This window comes from Leiobunum rupestre, chromosome 4 (genome assembly GCF_980474605.1).
Source record: "Leiobunum rupestre chromosome 4, qqLeiRupe1.1.hap1, whole genome shotgun sequence".
Lineage (NCBI taxonomy): Eukaryota > Metazoa > Arthropoda > Arachnida > Opiliones > Sclerosomatidae > Leiobunum > Leiobunum rupestre.
The window spans coordinates 40,457,072-40,481,503 of NC_143387.1; the positions used below are offsets into that span (position 1 = coordinate 40,457,072).

Here is a 24,432-nt window from a genome sequence, read left to right on the forward strand (position 1 = left end):
GAAACAAACACGGCACCCCACACAAGGAGAACGCAACCCGTCAAAAGTCGTGCATTTTCTTGTGTACACTTTTCATTGGTTAGAAGGGGAAAATTCGGAAATTATCTTCCTTTCCGTAAAACGTTCAGAGTAAAGGTTCATCCAATGAAATTTGTACACAACACTGCGTTAGCGTGTTTAAAGGCTAGCTGCGTTCTCCTTGTGTTTGTTGCTCCTAGGTGTAACATTGGGTGCTTGCTCGTAGCGTCGTAGGCCTACGTCATAGTTAAGCCCCGCCTTTGACACGGCCACCATGACAATTATTTCACGTCACGGATCACGAGGCAAAACGCCACACGATCCTGCAAAATAATCACGTGACCACCATGGGCGTCTTAATGTCATGGCCGACCTATACGCGTTACCATGGCAACGAACACAAGCCACACCTACGGGCAAGCTACGAATAGGCAGGTAACAAGATTTCCAAAAAAGTGTAATTGGATAGTTTTTAGATTTTTTACTTTAAAATATTCTACGTCCACACCAATATAGCAGCTTCAAACTCAACTTCTAAGCAAACAATTATAACTTAACAAGATCACCAAATCGTAATACTCTTGAGGAGGAGTAGAAAGTGTAGCCCAAATGTTTATAGTGCGAGTATAAACATCGGGTTTGTAAAATTGAAAACCAATCACAATCGATTCATTTATTATTTTAATGTGATAATCAGTATCCATTGTTTTAAAAGTGCTTCGATTGGAGAGGCTAACATCGGCACTTGCACTTTTAGGCCATGACAGCCATGTCAAAAAATCAGAAACAGTGAGCCCCTCTAGAACAGTTGGTGCTTTTCGAAAAGAGATTGCAAAAATAATAACAGATTTTAATTGTAAAGAAAACGTTTCGTATGGAAGAATAAGATTGTTTTCAGTTGAAGCAGGTTTTGTTTCAGTATAATTTTATTTCATACTATAAAATATCAACTAATACAATACTTTAGCAGCGAGAGTTTAAAAGGGGGCCAAAACGTGTAACCATTTTACATAGTTAAAGGAGTGCGAGTGTCCACACGGTTGGCACCCTTTCAAACTGTATACAAAGTGTTGTAGAAAGAAAACGGCTTATTTCTCATACCTCTCGTTTATTCCGGCTTAACTTTATTCGGTATTCCAAATGCTAATTATCATAACCCAATTCGCCTGCCACATATTTGACTAATAACAAACCATTTGAACATAGGTACGAGATTGTACTTATAGTAACCACTATTGACATAAATAATTACCCAACAAAAAAACTAAGAAAGCTAAGATTAAGTTTCAAATAATTTTGTAAGATTTAAAATGCTATCTATATATTTTAAAAGTTTTAGTTTTCTTATTCTTCTTTTAAAATTAAATAGGGAGTATATTATACTTTTGAAATAAAAAATTTTCTAATATAGAAGAATTCTCTTTTCAACAGATTTGCGACATATTGGGCATTCCGACATACGGTCGCCACACATTTGGCATGTTCCGTGTCCACAAAGAAAAATCATATTTTTCAAGCGGTCCAAACATACAGGGCACATCGTCTAAAGTTGAAAATAATAATAAATTAAATAATAGTTTATTTTCTTTTTTCGCGTGAGATATGTCGGCAATAGGGGCCCAAGTAATTATATAGCGTTTCAACTCTAAACCCTGTTTTTCAAGGGACACCCAAACATTTTCAGATAAGGTAAGGTAGGTAACCAGTTCAATAAAGCAAAGAGGTGGAGGTGGATCACCCATTTCACGACAATTTAAAATGTACCTGTTCTTTGATGTCTTGTAGTTGTTGCTGCAATTTTTGAACATCATTGTTGCTAGTGTCCTTTGTTCCATTATTAAGAAGTCCAACAACGGGAGGTGGAGTAGTGTTTAGATTGTGGTTTATGAGCAAATTGTTATTAGGCACTGGAGGAGGAGTTGGGGTAGGAGGAGGAGGAGCTGAAAAAAAAATTGTTAATAATTGAAGAAAACGAAAATAACCCAAAACCAAAATATTACCAGTTCCACCACAGCAAACAATAAAAGGAACTACTTTATCTATAGATGCGCGGCATTGAACACATTTTTTCATTAGAGCGGCACATCCTATGAATATGGAAATATTGACATTAGTTTAAAGTTCTAAACATACTCGACATTAAGAAAAAAATTACCATCGCAAGCGCAGATATGTCCACAAGGTTTAAAAAGAACAGATGCCCTTTTGTCAGAGCAGACGACGCACTCTTCAATCTAAAAATTAAAGTGGTCAGAAAGAACACTATCGAAAAGACTACGAATATTAAGTACCTTTGTTCTGGAAGTGACTGGTTCTTTACACATGAGACATTTTTTCACTCTGGGCGAGCAGAGGAAACACGTGGCGATATGTCCGCAAGGGCCGAACAACGTGTCTCTCTTCATGTCGGAGCACACCATACATTCATCGAGGGAATCTTGTTCGTTCGGTTGGTTAATAATGTGCGTCGGAAGGGGATGTTGTCCGCTCGATCGCTCTTTGTGACATTTGGCCAGCGCTTTGCACAAGTTTGGATCAGGACACAGGTCAAGCGGTGTTTGTCCTTTCTTATTTTTGATGTTCAAATCAGCACCGTATGACACCAAGAAGCAGGCAATAGAAGCGCTACTTTTCTTGTCAGCTCCTTGCGTACCCAGACCCATGAGCAGCTGTAACGAAACAATAACATTCAATTTTCCGAAAAAAAAATGGTGCCGAATCCCGTTAAATTGCGATCGAGACATATTAACAAATCGTCTATTATTGAATAGTCGTCTTAATGGTCGTTTCAAATCCTTCCAGGCGATAACCAAGACGTTTCACGTGCTATAAAATCTGTCCCTGAAAATGCGCTTACTTCATTGCCCCAATGAGGAGGAGATTCGGCAGAAGGAGCCTGTACGCCAACTTTTCCACCATCTTGCATGTCCTGTAATTGTCTCAATTGCGATAAAGTATGATGGCGCAACGCTTCGTGCAACGGAGTGTCACCGTCTTTATCCGGAATATTTAAATTGCATCCTTCCCTGACAAGAAGCTAACCAAATTCAAATTTCGCATTAATACTTCGGCTTGAAACCTAAGACACATCGTAGTACGAGTACTCACCCTGACGATGTGGGCGTGCTGCCTTTCAACGGCTAAATGCAACGGCGTTTGAAGATTCACATTTTGCAAGTCCATGTTTACTCTCCCCTGTAAATAGCAATTCCGTTATTCGTATCATTAAGCGTCAGAAGATAGATTTGGGAATGCATTTTTACTTGATGTACGAGAAGTTCGGCCACTTCGACGTGGTTGTTCAGAGCGGCCAAATGAAGGGCTGTATATCCATCGTCCTTCTTTTCATCCACGATCCACGGTCGCGGAAGTTTCGATAGCAAGATCCTCATGGCGCTACGCAAAATATGCAAATATTTATAATACACGCATTTTCAGTTTAACAACGAAAAGCTAGACGCTCGTCTCTACTAGGTCCGAAAAGCATCTACAATCATAAGCACGCATCGCTGCAGATTACGTAAGAGACACGGAAATCGATTTTCCCCTACGAATATATTTAAGTGCTTTCCTACAGAATGTAGCATAGTTATAAAGACTGTAGGGAATACAGGGTCCATTAGTTTTATATGTTAGGAGTTTCAATTACTTCTTAAAAATGCTACGGTGCCATGGAAAATATACCAAATTGCTATGTTAAAAACCAACCATAATCGCTAATACCATCAAACTTTGTACACTTTTAATTCCGGGTAAATTTAATTTCCATGGGACAGCGAAAACGATATTTGAACCCGTTGGCTCCGAGGTCAACCTATATTCAACGCCACTGATTATTAGCGAATCAAATTAACAATTTCGGGTTGATGTTGTAACCTTATCACATATTGACTGGATCTTACTCGAATAGAGCGGGGTTGTATTTGCTGGTCAAGGCTACTTGACTTTTGGAAAGTCAATGCCTTCAAATCAGTTCTATCGCGAGAGATTAGTCACTTAGGTAATAAGGTGTATAAACATTTGAATAATCGATTATTCGGTAATTATTTGAATTTTTTATGGAAATCAAAAAGCAGTAGTATACACCAGGAATCACTGGTAATCAGTAATAATAATGTGGCATTCAAACGTAATCAAATTATAAAATTGGGAATCGATTACTTGATTTCGGTAAGTATTGTTTTTTTCTATTTAAATCAATTTTTTTAGCATTCACCAGGAATCACTGGTAATCGGTAATAACCAAACGTAATTCTAACCAACGGTATAATTAGGTAATCAAGTTAATAAACGTTTGAATATTCGATTATTTGAATACGGTAATTATTTGCCTTTTGATGGAAATCAAATACCAAATTGTTTATCATTTGGTCACATGGTATTTAAACGTAATCAAATTATCAACAACGATATTAACTTATTAAAATTGGGAATGGATTACTTGAATTCGGTAATTATTGTTTTTTTCGATGGAAATCATTTTTTTTAGCATTCACCAAGAATCACTGGTAATCAGTAAAAAAGGTAATCCGATTAAAATAAATCGTATTTACTTGTTAAAATTAGGCATCTGCATACATAATGTAGACGATGAACGAAAATGAAATAATCACGGAAAAAGTTCAGAAATTAATAATATTCTAAATTCAATGGTATTTAACATTCGCCAGCATTTTATGAGTGTCAAGAGCAATCAGGGAATCAAACATAATCGGCGGTATTCGAGGGTATTAAACAGATATTTAGTAATCAGGTGTACAATTTTTTCTTAGTATTATTTAGTAGACTTTACAGTTAAAAACACTCTTAAAAATATTTTCACCATCTTGAAAAATATTATATTATTATAATTATATTATATTATAATATTTATATTATAAAAATGGATAAATAACTTGCTTTAGATTAATAATAGCTTTTAACAAATATAGCTTCCAACAAATATATGTTTATAAATGAACTACGGGTTTGGCTTTAAGAATCAATTTTAGATAGGGCCAATTAGTTAAGTAGAACTAGATTTTGGTCGCCATTTTTCAAGATGGCGCAAGTGAAATCAAATATTTTTTTATGAATAACTGGTAATTTTGAGTTATTACGCTTTATTAAGTCTAAAAGAGAAATCACCGTTTTTCACGTAAGCATTAGTTTCTGAGCCATATTGGTGTTTCTGGTTCTGAATACGCCCTTCTGGTTTCTTTTACGTCAAATAGTCATAGAAGATAAATTTGATTTACGTAACAGTTTACATCAAAGAAATCGGTTAGCTAACACTCGAGGTGCATTTTTAACGCTTTTGGAAGTTTTGGCCGCCATTTTCCAAGATGGCGGAAATTCCACCAACGAGAGAATGTGTGAGAAATGTATTTTACCAGTACAAGTGGAATGCTTATAATTTATTATTTCTTCATAACATATTTTTTTAAATCAGTAGCTTATGTGAAAAAATTACTAAACTACATTTGAATATCTATTTTCTGAGGAATACACCCGGTGAAGTGGCATATGAAACTAAAGATCCCTTTTTCCCCTTTTTTGACTTGGAAATTCACATTTTTTATCCCTCACTATATTTTGAGCTCTTACAAAAGCCGCAAATTGATATTTATATCATGACTTTCATTACTATGAAGATGAAAAGTTTTAGGAACGTATTAAAAATGTGTGTTTTTTTACACCTGTAACTCATAACATATCCATGGACTAAATGTAAAATTAGAGTAGACTAGAAAAGGCCGGCAATTTTATCAGAAAAGCTAAAAAATCCCGTTCTTTCCGTTCAGTTTTCCCTCAGTTTCCCCAGCGAAAGGCGGTATTCCCTCACTTTTCCCTCTTAAATTGCATTAATCCCTTTTAGCGTTTTGGAAGGTTGAAAAATCCCGGAAAAGGGAAAAATTCCCCGCATGTGGAAGCACTGGAAATTTATCGAATTAGTTATTAGTCGAACAATTATCGAATAATAATGTACATTGGCGAGTCGTCATCTACCATCACACAAAACTTAAAACAGTATCGTACTTCCGAATAGCAAATCCCCAACTTATCCAGGTTATCCCTGACCAATTTGTGACAATATCCCTGACCCTTTTAGTAATATTCCTGGTAATTTTCATGTTTTCAAAGGTAAAAGTACAAAGTGAAACAATTTATTTTAAATATCACAAACTTAATTATATTTTATAACAGCATAGTGAGATCGTCTCTATGGAAAAGGTGCCCGGCATAATACTTCATTTTTGGCCAACTATATTGGGAATTTTCTTCGCGATGCAAAGTTTGTTGACTGATAAAATCCCTGACTTATTCAGGTTCCGCTAACGTAACGAAATGGTGCATTACGACAACAGCAGTGCTGATACTCACAATTTGACAGTGTTAGCCTAAATTTTAGTGTAAATAGTGACTAGCCACTTTGAAAATAGTGACTAAAAAGTGACTAAATAGTGATCAAAACGTCACTAAAAATAAAATTTATTAAAATAAAAACCACAGCATTTGTAATAGTAACTTTCTATTTCTTAAAAAAGTAGGATTTTCTTATATTTTCTTAAACATAATAGTAATTAAATTATAGGGGTTGAAAAATAGAGTTATGAGATTGGAGTTAAATTAACAATTTTTGCTAGATTATTAGTAACGTTCCCAATGAAATTTCACTCTGAAATATATTTTTGTAGAGAAAACCTATCAAATTACAGGGTTCGTGCAAAATTTCCGGAATTAAATTATCTGACATTTCCAGGTTTTCCCTGACCAAATTGCCAAATTTTCCCTGACCATTTTTGAAGAATAAATGAATGGTTTGAGGTAAAATCTTGAAAAATATTTACTATGTACATCTTTCAAAATTTATTGGTACGATTTTTTTGGGGGTCATTTTAAAATTCCCTTACTTTTGTGGGGTCATTTTAAAATTCCCTGACTTTTCCCCAACCTATTTTAAACATTTTCAAATTCCCTAACTTTTCCCTGACCTTTGGAAACATTTTCAAATTCCCTGACTTTTTGTAAACATTTTGAAATTCCCTGACTTTTTGTAAACATTTTGAAATTCCCTGACTTTTTGTAAACATTTTGAAATTCCCTGACCTTTTGGAAACTTTTAAAGGTCGTGTACGAACCCTGTTTCAATGACTGATTTTGAAAAAGTGACTGAGTATCAGCCTTGTAACAGAACGGACAACAAAAGTAAACGCATAAGATATCCGTTTCAGGTGCGTTTTTTAGATAGGTAGAGATAGAGAGGGACTTTAGTGGCGGAGAGGGCTGTAGTGAAAGGTGAAAATTTCATCGGTGGGGAGGGGCCGGGGGTGGACACTCATCCACATTCAGCATCATCCTCTCGCTCTCTGGCTGGCAGCATCAGCTCCGGAGGAGCCAGAGGAGGGCGCCAGAAGAGTTGAGGGAATTCTTTCCAAAAATAGGACTCCGGGCCCCTCTCTCTTCGCAGAGGGCACAGTCAAGGTTTTATAAACTTTGCGAGTTGCCGTCGACGTATTTCTGCCCCCTATCGTTGCCTCCTGAAAAATACCGCACTTAATTGCCCCGCCGATTTCATTTCGCCTTTATAAAACCAAATCTTGATTATTAATAGTGTTGTTAATTTTCCGGAAAAATAAAATGCGGGAAAATTTCCAGTAACATTTCCGCAATTGTTAAAAAATTAAAAAAATTGAAATATAAATTACTTTTTAAGGGTTTTTAATTTTTTAACTTATTATCGATATAAAATGTCTAATAACAGTAAACATACTACAAAACATTAATAGTGTTACATTGTTAATCAGTTTAAAGCTAGTATAGAGGTTTAGTTTTACTTTTAGATTCGAAAAAATGAGGCGAAACTGCCGCTTTTTAAATTTGAAAACAATATATTAGACTAATCATGGAATGAAAACTTTTTTATTTTTTTCCGGAAAAATACGGAAATGTTTCCGGAAAAAAGGCCTCGGACACTTTCCGGAAAATTTTCCGTTATACTCGAATTTACGTTCATAATTTTTACGGTGTTTCTTTGGTGGGAAAGCTAATGGAAGCATAGTGGAAGGTGGCCTTTATATCGCCTATTTGGTAGAGCAGGGCGTTTTCTCCGTTAAAAAAATATAAAGTTAGCCTTTCTAACTATATTAATAATAATCTGGTCCCGAAATTTTCGATACAATTGAAGAAAATTATCGAATTGTTTCAAATAACGTTTGCTTCTTCGCCACAATCCTCGCTGCGACACAAAACATACCTAATTTGTAAAGTGTTTGTTTCCTTAAAGAAAATAATTTCAACAAAATACAGGAAATTATCATTTCCTGTGAAATGTCACTGAGTGTAGGTTTAATAAAGTTCAGTACACTTACATAGTTAATTTTCTCGGATTTAAGAGCGCTTGTTCGGAGACGCTTATTTGGTTTTTCACTCGTAGTGTGCGAAATTTCAAACAATGACCGCGATTGGTACTACTCTCGAGATCCCCATATTCAAAATAAGGTTAAGTTGACCGCTGACTAATGTTTTAGACAAAAACTCTTATTTAAACAACTATTTCAAAATTGTTTAAAACACCTTTTAGACAAAAACTTCAATTTATCTAAACGGCTTAAACAGTAAAATTCATTTATTTCAATAGTTTTAAACAACTGTTAAAAAAATTCATTTATTTCAATAGTTTTAAACAACTATTAAAAAAGTTGTTTAAAACATCTTTTAGACAAACTGTTTTATTTAAACAACTATTTAAAAAATTGTTAAAAACGCCTTATAGACCAAAAACTATTTATTTAAACGGTTTAAACATTTGTGGTTGATTTTATTTTAAGGCAATTTTTCAAGAATTTTTGTGGAAGACTTTAAAACACTTTAAAATTACTTTTCCTCGTTTTTTTCTGGTTGTTTTAAAAATAATGAAACCAGAAACGCCAAAATATCAAAATATTAGTCTTTTTCTCGGGAACAATCTCGAAGAATTCGTTCGTGATATCGAAGGCAAAAATGTTATCCAGCCTCCCGCGGGTTTTTATTCGCGCAAAAAATTGGAATTAAGCCAACGGAAGAAAAAAAAGGCGCTTTTAAAACGAATCCCGTTTAAAATAAGCACAAAGAAAAAGCATTGACGAGCAATATAGCAGTCGGAGTGGACGAAATATAATAAGGCGTAGAGGTAAGGCTACCGCCTCAAACGCACTAAGAATATAGCGCTCATTCTAAATTGAAAATTTATTCCGAAAACGAAAAAGAAAGTATTTAACTAAATACGCGGGACTCCATTTTGGGAGAAAAATGTATGATAAGCGAGCGACTTTGGAAAAAAAACCCGTAATCGTTTACTCGAGAGAAGAGAGAGAATAGGCGAAACTATAAAGTCGAGGGGGGCTGAAAAGATGGTAGTCACGTTACTTTGTGGAGGACTGCAGCGCCATCTATCCTAAGAAATAAGAACTATTATTTATTTTATTTTGCTAATGGCGCTTTAAATTTTTATCGATTCATATAAATTATCTAATTATTATTATTCATTGAAACATTTTGTAATAGAAAGTTGTAAGTTAATTAGCTGTTTGCAGTATCTGGAAGGAATATTTTTTTCTTTATCATCGCACAGCCAACCAACTATGAACACGAGTTACCGAATCGAAGTTGGCTGTGAAATGGTAGTCACGTGATTTTGTTTTCCCATTTTAACAAGTTGGTTAAGACCAAATTTACTTTATAGTTTCGCCTATTGAGAAGCGTCTTTTTAATAAAGTATCCGCGCGAAAGAGAGCCGTATAGCCTTCGTAATGACGTTTATATTTAGATAACTTCGCGCCCGTGGTAAACCAGAAAGAGCTCAAATTCTTCCCGGAGAGCGCGTCGTTCTGACGTCATCCGAGTGTCATTTCCAATTTTTCGACGCCATAGAGCACGCGCGAACTAAGTTCTCGGATCATCCATCCGGATGGAGGGGGGGGGGGGGGGCACACGGTATAAGAGTATAAAATTTGGCCGTCAGCCGAGCCCGTGGCGGAAATGATATAGTCTAGCGAATTCGCAGACTTGATAAAACTCTCGCTGGCCGAGCTCCGATGGTCCGATGGTCCGATCGGATTTTGAACGACGGCCGTTTATTAATTACCCCCATCTCGAAAGACGGAATTCGATGATCTCGGAAATCTCAAGAAGTACTCGGAAATTATTACGGTTTTCTTAAATAAATATTGATCAGCAGGATGCGCCAGTACAAAAGACAACAGCTCGCGAACTTATTGTTTGTTTAACCTTTCTACAACCGCAGTTCCTCAGAGGTCCTATATTCCTATCTTTCTAAAATGTCCTATAACATCCTATATTTTTAGCAAAAGCCCCCAAAAGTCCTATAAAATTCTATAATTTTGATATTTTGCCCATTTCAAATTCGGCCACTCAGTTAAATTACTAGATTTAGCTATAGGATAAATTCCTATACAAAGTCTATACTTTGGTTATTGTTAACATGGTTAAATTGTTTCTATTTTTTAAGAGAAAATCAAAGATTTATTTATCTAGATATATTGTTTTTAAATGCATAAAGTTAGTAAATAAAATAGCATATATAGTCCTAGAAAATCCTCTTATTTTGAAAAAAATAGCCCTTTATTTTTCCTATAAACCGCCCGTGACCATGGGGTTCATATTTATTTGGTAATTTATAAATTTGAACAAAGGGCGTCGGATATTGTTAACCAACAAACCGATTTCTAGTGCAAAGAAAACAAAAACTTTTTTTACAATGTTTTATTAAAAGTGAGCAAATATCGCGAAATGGTGGCAATGACGACTTCAGGTTCGTCCGAGGGGTCGGACATTCAATGAAATCCCGTACCCTTTCCAAGAAAGATTTTTAAACATCTCTAAATTCCGCTAGAAATCCAGAAATCCGACGCGAAATCAGGCGAGGAACCCCGAAACCCCACGATAAATCGGGAAACCCCACGATAAATCGGGAAACCCCACGATAAATCCGGAAACCCCACGATAAATCGGGAAACCCCACGATAAATCCGGAAACCCCACGATAAATCCGGAAACCCCGCGATAAATCCGGAAACCCCGCGATAAATCCGGAAACCCCGCGATAAATCCGGAAACCCCGCGATAAATCCGGAAACCCCGCGATAAATCCGGAAACCCCGCGATAAATCCGGAAACCCCGCGATAAATCCGGAAACCCCGCGATAAATCCGGAAACCCCGCGATAAATCCGGAAACCCCGCGATAAATCCGGAAACCCCGCGATAAATCCGGAAACCCCGCGATAAATCCGGAAACCCCGCGATAAATCCGGAAACCCCACGATAAATCCGGAAACCCCACGATAAATCTCGAAACCCCACGATAAATCCCGAAATCCGGGACAAAAGTTAAGAAATCCGAAACCCAGCGAAATCCCGTACACATTTTCGGTGAATGTCCGACCCTGGGATTCGTCAGAAACGATAAAATTGTTGGGCGTCACGGAGTATTGGAAGTATACAGCTTCGCCGAAACGTAATTTTGGAGTCGATTGCGGGAACTTCGCTCCTCCAATTATTACTAATGAAAAATGGAGACTTAGGAAATGGCATTCAAATAGCCCGGGATATCCAAAGTTGGATTATTGGAACAGTCTCGAAAACGGAATCTCCTTCGATTCCCCGACCTTCGCTAGAGGGATCCTACATAACGTTCGTAGTTAGTTACGCGCCATGCTTTTATCGGGTAGACGAGGTCAACTACAAAAACGTACGAGCCAAAATCACATTTTTATCGAAGGGAAACTGACCAATAAATGGCGGCGTTACGTAGAATGGGATAAAATGAAATAGGCGCGATTGGCATGATTAGAGACAGTCCCCCACCCGGCCAACTGCCAGCCACTGGAGGAATCGCTTAAAATACCAGAAGCAGTCTCGGACTGGAACGCCTTGCAACGGGACAACATCGCGGACGGAGGGGGGGAGACGGTCTTTCAAAAAAGTAACGGTTTTCGCGGAGCCTAACAGGCTGTAACAAGTGGCTGGCTAGGTTGGGTGTCGCGGGCATTCCGTAACGCGTCCATCGCGACTTCCTCGCCGCTCCGCAGAAGTACGAGTGTGGGCGACAGCGAAGACCACGACGACGTCGGAGCGGGGGATATAGCCGAAGGGGGTGGCTGGGATGGAAAAATATTTAAGTTATCAAAGACGTCTCGTTGTAAGATTCGCGCGGGGTGACGTCAGAGGCTCGTCATTCGGCAATTGGTCGGTGGCCGCGTCGAAGGATCCCGCGTTCGCCAACGGAAAGCGCCAAATGAGAGCAAACAGATCGGCCGTTCACTCGTCTTTTTCCGCATTTTTGGCCGCTTCTCTCCGCGCTTTGGCGACAGTCGGCGAAGACCAACGCGCTAAGCCTCGCTTCGAGCCTCCCCAATCGTCTATAAATAGAAAGTTTAGTCCTCGGCGTCGAAACGCGCCACCAAACGTTTTTACGAGTAAATGTACTTCGCGAACGCGTATATCAAAGTATTTAAGCGGGATAGAGAAACTATTTTTAATTTCGCAGAATTTTCAACCAACTCGCGCTCAGGTTTTTTTTACCGCATCTTTCCCTCCGGGAACTTTTTTTTCCAGTACGCGTATGTGTCGACGCCATTTTGGATTCTTTAAATAGAAGAAGAGCTAAGATTCTCATCAACGGACGAAGTTGCGCCTTACAGTCCCGAGAAGGGAAAAGGGGAAAGGAATGCCGTAAAGGATTAAGTACCCTCCCCCCGCACGGTGACGTCAAAGAATCTCGATTTATTTTGGATATTATTGTAATACGGTTTGTATTGAACAGCCTGACTGGTGCTCTATTCGACCTACAACCAGCGTAGGAGGGTTACCAGCGTAGGAGGGTTACTCGCGAAGGCAGTGCTACCGGAGGACCTATTATTAGTTCCTCTTAAAGGCAGGCAGCCAGTGTTACCAGACGACTCGTGTCGCTCTTCGCTGACCGAATGTTAGGCGTTTTCGACGTCCGCCATTTTCATTTCAAGCGCAAACACGTTACTAAGAAAGCTCATAAGGCTTTCGGTTCAATGAAAATTAAGCTAACTTAATCGACGACTAATCTTAAATAAGTCGCTTTGGGTAAAAGGATTTTTGGAAATGACGTACAAATAGTTCTTTAAAACCGAGCCTTTTGTCAGCCATTTTGTTTTCTATAAAGACACGTCCGAGATACTTTCCGCGAGTAGATTCCGTACTAGCGTACGAGAGCCATTATCGAGCAAAATGCGTACGGAAATCATTAGGTAGACCTGGGAGGACTTTAAGTAGACCATCCGCTGGTGGCATTACGGTAACGAAAAACGTCGTACGGTTATCATCGTATCGAGCGAGACAGTTGGACGGTAATGAAATAAACGTGTTCTTAAAACCCCAAGGATAGAAGTATTCGATTGAAGAGAAAATATGAATGAGCCTCCAAATTTCGACGCATTCGAATTCAATAATTAGAAGCGCATTCCCTCGGTGGGCCCCCGCGCTATAGATGGTAGCGGCGGGGGCCCAGTTAGCGGCGGGACATCGATTGACGAGAAACAAGAGGCTAATCGCGCGAGACAGGTCTGGCCCGCTAACGAGCAGTCGCAACAGGGTCCCGCGAGAGGAGGCAAAGATAATAAATAAGGCCGGACTCGAATCGGCCATTAAAGTTTTCTCGCCATCAGCTTCCGACACCATTAAAAGCGCCTAACAACAAGCTCCAAAAAGCTCAGAGCTTTCATTTTAAAAATAGCCTTCGTTTCCCAGACGCGCGCCTCCTCCGCGCGCGCTGCCCTCCAATTGGAAATTAAATATTTCTTCTTACTCGTTAAATATGTCCACGCTTACTACGCGAGTACAACGCGTTATTAATGGTAAACCCAAACCGACCAAACTGTTGGTTCCAATTTTCACAATTTGTACGAGGAGCCCGTTTCATATTTATCCGAGGGCGGGGATAAGAACCGAATGAACCACCGTATTTTTAGGGTTAGAACGCGATTGAGTTTTCCACTATCTCGAAGTAGTCTAGTTGCTATTCTAAATTACAACGTCCTAACTGAAACGCGAAAACTTCCACGCGTAACTTCAATTTCTATAGACATAATAATCGAATGTGGATAGACCACAATATCGTTTTCCTTTCTTCGCCCTTTTCATTATCCAAACTACACGCGATAGTTTACGGAAATAACTCCCCAAAAACAAAGCGTCATTTTAGCTAGTGAAGTGTAATAATTGGAAATTGTCAGTATACGATTATAAGCAATTCCTCGTACTAAACCGGAAATCGTATACACCGTGGTACGTTTTGTAGAACGCGTTAATTAAAATCGAATAAAACGCGATACCCTTCTCAACAGTATCAATTAGGGAACAGGGCTCGCCTAAAAATGAACTTCCTCGATTATGAGCGACCCTCAATGGGTGAACTTCGCTGCGGATGAAACTCGCGAGTTGGAAGACCTCGAAAGATACGTGACGCGAGGGACCCTGAATTCCATATAGGGTAAAAAAGCGGCCCTCGCCGGGGGATTCGCTGTCCTAATCGCAGCTGCTTCGAAGAGGACCCCCGCGCTCTGCCGAAAAATCTTCCGGACCAACGCGATTTTGGTCGTTGGCGCGCGCTCGCCGCTAGAAGCCATCTTTGCGCCGGGACATTCGCGAGAGAGAGGGGGAGGGAGGGGTGTCTTTGCTGGATCTTATTTGGCTGGTATTTTTAGACGCGCTCGCGGGGAAACCCAATAGAAGGCAATGGCAAGCGCCATCCAAGACCAAAGTTGGCTTCCAGAGCGCGCTAATTTATATAGGACCTCTTCTTATATATCCCAAACATACTCTCCGCGCATAGGCGTATTCAAATAGCGTACAATTTTTACCCGCGAAGAAAATATACACATACTATCCCCCTCCGGAGGTCGAGTTCGCACTCGACGAGACCCGTTTACATCGCGCTCTTACGAAAAAGCTGCTCATTCGAAAAACAAGATCGAATAAATATCGTTCACGCCCGTTATGATTTCTAAAACTGCGGTATTCTTGGAAGGTATAACGAGTTACCTAGCAAAGTACGGTTGAGGTAATGGCGGACAACGCCTAGGCTAAAGGAGAAATACGAATTAATCATTAATCCGAAGCGCCTACTGGCAAAATTGCGAAACTCGTTAGCGCTAGTTAAAAGGGAATGTGGAAGCAATTTAGGCCCAGAGTGACGGGATAAGTTTCCGATACTAGCAATTTCGATATTTGAAGGTGAAAATCCCCAGGGGACAAGAAGAAATATTTATCCATCTTCCGGCTTCGAATGTGATCGGAATTGGACGAGACGGGCGGAGGAGGCGGCCAGATGCGAACAGTCCTCGATGGATGGTCCCGTGTCTGGTGAAGAGTCTCTCTCTCCGAAGAGGGTATAACGGGGCTCGGAGGGGGTACGGCGGCGGCGGGGTGGGGGTACCCGAGGGGAACGGGGGTAGCCCCATATAAGGGCAAGGCACCGTCCCGAAGTCTCGGAATAAGTCAAGTTTGTTGGGAGGAACAAGGTCTATTGATATCGGAGTCGCCAAAAAACCTTTTCGGCGACGGGATTTCGAACACGAGGAGCGCACGTGTGGACGATCGCGGCCAACAGGAAGTCGTCTCTTCCGACGCCGGCCTCCGACCAGAGCCGTCCTCGTCCTCCGCTTCTTCAGGATATCCTTCTCGATCTCGGACAACCATCGCGACGCGCCTTTGGGACATTTTCTCGACGAGATATTTTAGCTTGGGAAACGTATCCTTTAATGATCGCGTAATTTCCCCCGTGAAGAACTGAAGACGCGGCTGTAGAGAAAAGCGTCGAGAGGGTGGCTGGGCTGTTGGCGAAGAAGATTGCGTTTAATCGCGACGAAGACGAGTGACGCGCTCGTCGTTTCCCGCGTTGGGACGCCATACTTCTGTACTTCCCATAGCCGCGTTTAAAGCCGTATGGAATGTAAAGAAGTATGGAGTTTCGGCGGCGGACTTGCCAGCGAACACGAAGACCATTCCACCGCGGTAAGTCTTTCGACACCTTTTTGTGACGCCTTTCGTTTCAATTCGACGACCATTTTACCGTTTTTGTACGCGAATAATTTGTACTTGTTTTTAGACGAAATAAAAATTGCCTCTTGTTCTCGCAATATCGTGAGTTTTATTTTTTATCAGCAGGTTTGACGCTTTCTAGAGGACAAAATTACGTCTTTTTTATAATCGACGGCTAGCTTCATTTTATAGGCCCAAAATTCGCTTTCAGATGGAATCATTGAAATTTAGGGGACGAACCAAGTTAGTTAATTATGAAAAAGCATATTTACAAGTAATATAAAGTTTACAAGAAGTAATTTAAAGTTTACAAGAAGTAATTTAAAGTTTACAAGAAGTAATTTAAAGTTTACAAGAAGTAATTTAAAGTTTACAAGAAGTAATTTAAAGTTTACAAGAAGTAATTTAAAGTTTACAAGAAGTAATTTAAAGTTTACAAGAAGTAATTTAAAGTTACAAGAAGTAATTTAAAGTTAGAAGGAATAATTTTAAGTTTAGAAGGAGTACTTTTAAGTTTAGAAGGAGTACTTTTAAGTTTAGATAGAGTAATGTTTAGAATGAGTAATTTAAAGTTTAGAATGAGTAATTTAAAGTTTAGAAGGATTAATTTAAAGTTTAAAAGGATTAATTTTAAGTTTAGAAGGATTAATTTAAAGTTTAAAAGGATTAATTTTAAGTTTAGAAGGAGTAATTTGAAGTTTAGTGCAATTTAAGTGATTTAACGATTAGAAAACGTAGTAAACCTTTTACAAGAGCCAATCGAATTTGAAGAAAAGGTTTGTTTGAAATAAATAAAATTAGTTTAAGTATCGACGGTTTTAATAAAATTATAATGAACTATAGTTTTTTTTGCAACCCCCGATCCCCGTCCCACCCTCTAAAAGAAAAAGATTATCCCATAAATTATATTTTCTTATATATCGTCACTGAGTAGGGAGAGACTCCAAAATCGTGGCCAAAAATACACAGGCACGATGAGCTGGTCCAAGCCCAGCCTCGCGAGTAAAAATAGCGCAAACACATCAGCGCTCCTCAAGTTCCCCCTTGGCAGTACGAACTTACGGCGGAGGGATACAACGCCAAATTTGTCGTAAGAAACAAAAGTAGTCCTACGAAAAGCGCGTCTTGAAAACTTTCGTTTCCAAAGTAAACAACGGGAAACAGGCTGACGGTTTCTTGTAAATACATTTTATTATTATTAATTATAATTATTAAAAATGGCTAATTATTACACAGGTTTCGTACAAAATTTCCGGAATTAAATTCCCTGACATTTCCAGGTTTTCCCTGACTATTTTTGGAGAATAAATGAATGGTTTGAGATAAAAACCTTGAAAAATATTTCCTTACAAAAAATTTATTGGCCGGATTTTTTTTGGGGTCATTTTAAAATTCCTTGACTTTTCCCTGACATTAAGGAATGATTTTCAAATTCCCTGTACGAACCCTGTTATAGGACGTAAAATTAATTTAACCATTCTAATAATTATATAAAACCAATAACAATTAAAATGATTTTAAACTCGCGTCAACCGAAGAGAAAAACACACCGTACAAGTAAAAGATAAAGGCGAGATTTGAAAAATAACGACGTTGAAATCAACGAAGATAGTTATCGCTATTTCCACTTTGCATCTAAAATTTCGATCAGTGAAAAAGCAGTAATCGTACGCTTGTGGGATCACACACACACACGACAAAAAGAAGTCGTCGCGTACTAGAGGCGTTCGCGACCCGCCTCAATTAGCTTTCGAATATCGGCGTCGGTAATGGCCTTATATTGATAATTATATCGGCGACAATTGGGAAGAGAGATGGAGCCACGAGATGCGCGTATTATTCCGGGCCACCAGCGCCGGAAGTAGTCGCGGAAATGGGGAGAAGCGCGGGATGGGGGGGGGGGGGGGGCGGGTTCTAATTAAGCCTCTCTCTTCTTAAAGACGAAATGGTACGTTTTCAAAGGGAGACTCATTAGCCATCGCGTACGTTAGGACACCTAAATAAGAAACATTATCGCCTTTTGATCCGTTAGTTATCACCAGGTGGGGCTGAAAACTAGCCTCTTACGACGAGGGATCGTGGATAAATGCTCAAAAGTTTCATTAATTTTTCTAATTTATAAAATTGTCAGATATAGCTTAAAATTTATTTTCGTACCTTAAAAAAATAGCTGGATTCACGGTCCAAATTTGGATCCAAAGGGAATCAAGAATTTAATTCTGTTTGGATCAAATACTTCGACAAAATCGGAATAAAGTTGAGTTTCGTACATTGTAATTAGACTATAAAACGTGAAATTTCCCATCAAAGTCGATTTTTGATCTGTAGAATTTGGGCTATAATATTTTGCGGTCAAAGTTAATCGATCATTTTCAAAATCCAGTAGCTCTTTTCGGGGAATTAAGCGTCCCAGTGACGCACCCAGGGGTAGGATCAAATCATTAAAAAAAACATACAAATAAGAGCGTTATTAGGGGGCATCCTAACAACTATGGACCACCCGACTTCCCTGATATATCCTCGTTTTCTCACGGATATCTCCCTGATTTTTCAGATGTAAGATAACCTTAATTAAAACTAAGTTTACAGTGATCTCATTTCAAGATTATCATTTAAGCTAAATTCGTTCCATATCATAATATAAAAGAAGTAATAGAGTCAATAATTTAAACTTATTAATGTAAATTTGTCAAACTTTCTGAAACATCATAGATTCATAAATTTCCCTGATTTCTACAAAAAAAAATGGAAATTTCCCTGACATTTCTGTCAACAATCGAATTCGAATTCGCTGATATTTCCCGATTTTTCCGGTCCGTACGAACCTCGTGACGACCCAACATTCAACTTGAGCTAAAAAAATTGATACTTTTTCAGCGAGGAATCCCCCAAAATCCCAATTTAACATTACATTATTAACTGTCTACGCGAAAGCGAATTTTTTCATTTCCAAAAAACGGCCAACTCTTTAAATAACGGCGCAACGCGAATTTGACGAGCGGCCCCCGAAGAGTCGGTCGGTGGCGCGGTAGTTCCATCTGTTACGCCAATCGCGAACTAACCCGGATCGGAAAAGAATGGCTCGCGTTCTCGGCGGCAAAGTCGGCCGCTCCTTTTGTGTTTAATGACAAGTGCGACCATTACACGTGATGAACACGCTGTAATCTTTCATCGTCCTACTTTCCGGGCCTGTTGGACAATTCATTTTCGCATTATGAACCGGCGGAATTAGCCCAGGTCCGATGAATACGACGCAAAAACCGAACCTTCGCGATCTCCAAAATTACCAAGGATCAAACGAGCCTAACTTCCAAACGGAATAAATTTCGACGGGGATTAAATGCATCGCGTAATTAAAGTACTTTCAGCATCCGCTTCTAATAAAAACTATCTTTTGAAGAGTAAATGAAAATCCAAACGTTCGTTTAAGATTGTTAATTTCCCCTGGAAATGCTTCGGTTATAATGTGATATCATCACGGTCGAAGACGCCACAACATTTTCAGATTCAAATTCCCTGACTATAAAATGTTTTCAAATATTTTCCCTGACTTTTTAACGCCAACATTTGTATTTTATATTTTACTTTTATCAGAAGTTAATGAATTTAAAAGGTTATTGCAATGTTGAAAAAATTAGCCAAACTTTCAAGGAAATAAATGATAATCGTAGAATTTGTCATAGATCTAGGGTAAAATTACCTTCAAAAAGTGCCAAGATAAAATTTAATTCCCTGACTTTTTCCTGACCTTTCCCTGACTTTTTAGGCCCATTTTTAAACTCCCTGACGTGTGGCAACCCTGAATGACATACCGGGATGATTTGATTTTTTGGGCTTACTTCTCGAGCAAGAGGTGAAATGGGGTAAATTTCGAAAATATCAATACGGAATATCAGAAGTAAATGAACCGAAGTTATCAGACTGCTATATTCCCCATGTTGGAGGCGTTTTCCTTATGAAGTTACATGTTTACCTCCTAGGCCGTAAAAGAAACGTTTTAGTTTTTATGAAACCATTTTTTATACATAGAAATAGCTATACCCACAATTCCCAAGCGCAATTTATCGCGTCAAAAGACGGGGATGGAAATTAGCTTTTATTTGACTCGTTTTCTCATCATTTTCACAAGGAAAACGCCCTCCGATTCTGAGCGCTATTTCGATAACTTCGGTTCATTTACTTCTGGGAATATTAAATAATCAATTAATTACAACTTCGGTCTAGAGTGACAATAACTAAGTTATCAGGTATTCAAATAGTAGGTAAAAACGAGAAATATCATAATCAAGATGTCCCGGACATTTAAGTACACACAATCCTAAAATATGTTTTAAATATGAAATTTAAACAAATTTCCAATTATCTTGTACATTAACTTAACAAACCCAAGAATTTTCCGAATTACCTGGTTTTGGAAGTAGCGAAACGCAAACACGTTAATTTAAACTAATTTTTAGACAAACCGAATTTTTCGAGTTAACGCGGAAGGAATTGTTCCGAGTTTTCACCCAGTGCCACAAGCTGGGATCGAACCCGGCTCCTCTTGCTGCGAGGCGAAAGTGCTAAACACTCCGCCACCCCAATTTGCATTAGAAGCTAAATACGGCCGAGGAGAAATTTATCAATAAATAAAGAGCGTAGTGTGGCGCGGGACGGGTCAAATCCAAGATTCAAAAGTCAATAGGTACTATAATATAATATAATAATATATCATATTCGGGCTATTTTAGTCAAATATATTAGTCAAGAAGCCAGATTTTGAGCTAGAAAATAGATTATAACCTAATCTAGATAATTATTATTGGCTATTTTTTTTAACGAAATGATGTTTTTTCTAATACGCAAACTTTTAAATTATTATTACTCGGACTACGGTGCTACACCACTCATATTATTATGATATTATATTTTGATATAATAAATTTTGAAAAAAGGAATCTTTTAGTGGAAATTATTTGTTTCGTAATATTTACATCATTTTAATGGAATAATTGATTATTAGCCACTCGATTCACCTAAAAAAGTAGCATATAGGTAACACCGTTCTAAAGTCACTAAAAGTTCATTTCCAAAAATTAAATAGAGGATGAGTTACTTAAATAATTAAATTTTAAATAAAAGGGAAATAAAATAAGTTAATAAACGCTTTAATAAAACATCTTCAAGGAAATCGCGCAGAACTAAGATTTCCTTAGCAACCTGCAACTTACTGTTTATATAGTGCTTGTCGAAATAATGGAAATTTTCAACCTGTAAACAGAACGTCGTGTTTTTGCTAAGCTTAAATATGTCCAAAGAAAGCTACGTAAAGGTGAAAAGTTTCCATTAATAATAATAATAATAATAATAATAATAATAATAATAATAATAATAATAATAATAAAAGGCTTTTATTGGAAAACTCTTTCAGATACATCTGATTTACAAAGAGGTCCAGTCTAATTAAATTAATTATTTCGACAAGCGCTATATGAACAGTAACTTACAGGTCCTGGTTCTCGGAAATATTACTTCTTGGCGATTTCCTTAAATATGTTTCATTATTGCTATTTTTAAATTAGGGCATTTTTCATTTAATTACAATGAAGTATAAGACGGGTCCAGTCAACCCTCCAAACCTTAACCTTTCAACTCTTTTCTGCACATTTCTTAAAGCCATTACATTTTTCCAGGAGTTTCTTCCTCGTTAGATTTTGAGACGAAGCAGACCAAAGTGAGTAGACGATACTACTACACCCGAATACATTCGACATAAAAGCAGCCACAGGCGCTTCGTTAGTATCTTCTCCGACTGTTTGCACCCCTCGTAAACGTGTTGCCAAAACTTTGGAAAGAAAATCAGGCGGCATTGGCGGTAGAAATCCATAAACAAACGTACGTGTAACGGAAACTCTTCACTCGACGAAGATTCTAGCTAGAACAAATAAACTACTGGACCCGAATCAAGATAGCGCCACGGTGTCGGGTATCGGAAAGATTTCCACTCAACTTTTGTACCACGCGAGTGATACAAGCGATCGACGTTAGACTTAATATCTTTAGCTTATCATCTTAAGTTTGTATATTTGTGTGGAAAAGTTTATCGATTCTCTCGATAGAAGCGCTGTCGTGATTTGACAGGGTTGCCTACGTTTTTTCACAATCAAATTCCCTGACTTTTCCAGGTTTTCCCTGACCATCTCCGGTGATTTTCCCCGACTTATTTTGTGCCAAGATTTTGTATTTTTTAACCTATATTTTAGTAAAAGTTTCCTATTTGCAACCGAAATTAAATTCCCTGGAATTTCCCTGATTTTTAGACATTTTTAAAATTCCCCGACTTTTCCAGGAATTCCCAGTTTTCCTGGTACCGTGACAACCCTGTTTGAAGAACGGGATTTGGGCTCGCGATTCGGGTCCGGTAGTTTGTTCGTCCAAGAAGTTTGTTTATAGTCAGGGCTGGATTAACCATTAAACGAGATAAGCAAAAAATTTTTGCTTAGGGCAACAAACTTACATAGTCAAAATTTAAGAAAATAGAGTTATTTTCTACCCTCAAACATTGGAAATACTGTCTTCGAGGTTGAAGTTCGATTAGTAGAGATTTATCAACTTTTGCGTTATCAAGTGTAATATAATTCTACTGTTTATTATTGTTTTCATTATTTTATAGGGGCCCAGGGGAATCGAAATGTTTAAAGCGCTTAGGGTAGCAAAAGGGATTAATCCGCCCCTGCCTATAGTCTAGATGGAGTCGTGGATTTTCAACAGAACGACATTTGTTGTTTGTTTCGCGAATGTAAATGTCGTGAATTTGTCGGCGGAAAGGCGCAATTGGGTTTTCCTGACTGCAGTCAGGATTGCGGAAGGCGAGGCTTAATAAAGAGCCTAATCGAAAGATATTACGCGGATGATTAAACTTTAAGTTTCTTCGCGAGACCACCAGCCGGGTTTAAAAGAGCGAAAGTAAGCGGAATAGCTCGCGTCCGTTGGCAGTGAAAGCGTCGTTGCAGCGCGCGGGAAAGGTCCATCCGACTGAAATGTAGCGGACGTAATTTCTCTCAACGCTGACGACCGACAAGAGAAGAAATACCGAACGCCTTTTCCCAGTCTTTTCCGCGATTGAAGCTGACCAGGCTAAAATCCGGCGAACAAGACGCCGCCACAGTCGCGGCGTAGAGCGCTGTTTAGCCAATACTACTTTCATTATTTGGAAAGCCGGCTGGAAATTCTTGTTCCAGGGGGAAGTCATTTCGGACCTGGCTGCAATTTTGAAACGAGAGTGGTATTTGAAGTGAGAGAAACGCTTCGAAGCTTAATTGAGGGTGTGGCTCTTGTCAAACGGTGGGAAAAAAGGTTTGACCAAAACCGGCCTTCGATCATTTTCTCAAGTTCTTCCCAATTACTGACTACTTTTAGAAAATACTGTATCGAGAATGTTTATTCTAAAATATGCACAATTTGTACTTTTCATTATTAATTAATTATTACAGGGTGTCCACTAAAAATGAAAAATTATAAATTACTGAAAAACGTTTTTTTTTTTATTTTAAAATTTCTATCGAACATTCCTCGTGCAGGGGGACATTTACTAGTGTAAAATTGAATGACCTTGAACCTTGTCTTCAAGGTCATTCAAAAACTATCTCGAGAACCGTTTACGGATTTAGTTCCAATTAGAAAGTTTTTTGCTTGCCATATTATTGGTTCGGATAACTTTGATTTGACCAAATTTCACAAATCAGAAGCCGAGAAATTTAAGGTTAATGAATTGAACCGGATTTCTGTAAGATTGGTTGTCATGACAACAAGTTTTAGAATAATTGAACTCCGTCGTTAAACGAGCTCAAGCATGTATCGTAGCCGACGGTGGCATAATTGAACCGTTGTTAACTATTCAGTATTTATTTGATTTAGTCACGTTAAAACTTATCAGATTATTTTGTTATCAAACACTAAATTCATTCACCTTCAATTTCTCGACTTCTGATTGGTCAAATCCAAGTTATTTCAACTAATAATGTGGCGACCAACAACTTTCTAATTGGAACCAAATACGTAAACGGTTCGCGAGATAGTTTTTGAATGACCTTGAAAGTATGGTTCAAGGTCATTCAATTCTACACTAGTATATGTCCCTCTGCACGAGGAATGTTTTAAATTTAAAAAAACTTCTTCAGTTATTTATCATAATTCGTTTTTAGTGGAAACCCTGTATAAGTTTAACCAGAAGCACGTAGTATACCTCAGTATCCATCTAGAATATAAAAATGAAACTTTTCCTTCGCGGCTAAACCTTTACCGCCGGTATTACTTTGACTAACGATGTTAAATATGGAAATCAAACTGCTCAATTATTTCAAAACCATATATACATTATGTC

At 38.3% G+C, this 24,432-nt stretch overlaps 1 protein-coding gene across 3 annotated transcripts in view; it reads right to left on the reverse strand.

Annotated features, from left to right (window-relative positions):
- Positions 1 to 735: 735 nt before the first annotated feature.
- The window catches only part of mib1 (E3 ubiquitin-protein ligase mind bomb 1), a 69,442-nt gene continuing 45,745 nt past the window's right edge, over positions 736 to 24,432 (reverse strand). The window contains exons 11-18 of one of the 3 annotated variants that reach the window (XM_090171438.1): positions 3,282 to 3,414; positions 3,127 to 3,213; positions 2,876 to 3,055; positions 2,310 to 2,687; positions 2,174 to 2,252; positions 2,019 to 2,105; positions 1,783 to 1,958; positions 736 to 832 (exon numbers count right to left, since the gene is read on the reverse strand). In XM_090171438.1, the coding sequence (XP_090027564.1) occupies positions 818 to 832; positions 1,783 to 1,958; positions 2,019 to 2,105; positions 2,174 to 2,252; positions 2,310 to 2,687; positions 2,876 to 3,055; positions 3,127 to 3,213; positions 3,282 to 3,414 (1,135 nt within the window). In that variant the 3' untranslated portion in view covers positions 736 to 817. Of the gene's footprint in view, positions 833 to 926; positions 1,562 to 1,782; positions 2,106 to 2,173; positions 2,253 to 2,309; positions 2,688 to 2,875; positions 3,056 to 3,126; positions 3,214 to 3,281; positions 3,415 to 24,432 lie in introns of those variants that run through there. The other 2 variants (XM_090171436.1, XM_090171435.1) reach the window with 2 other exon arrangements.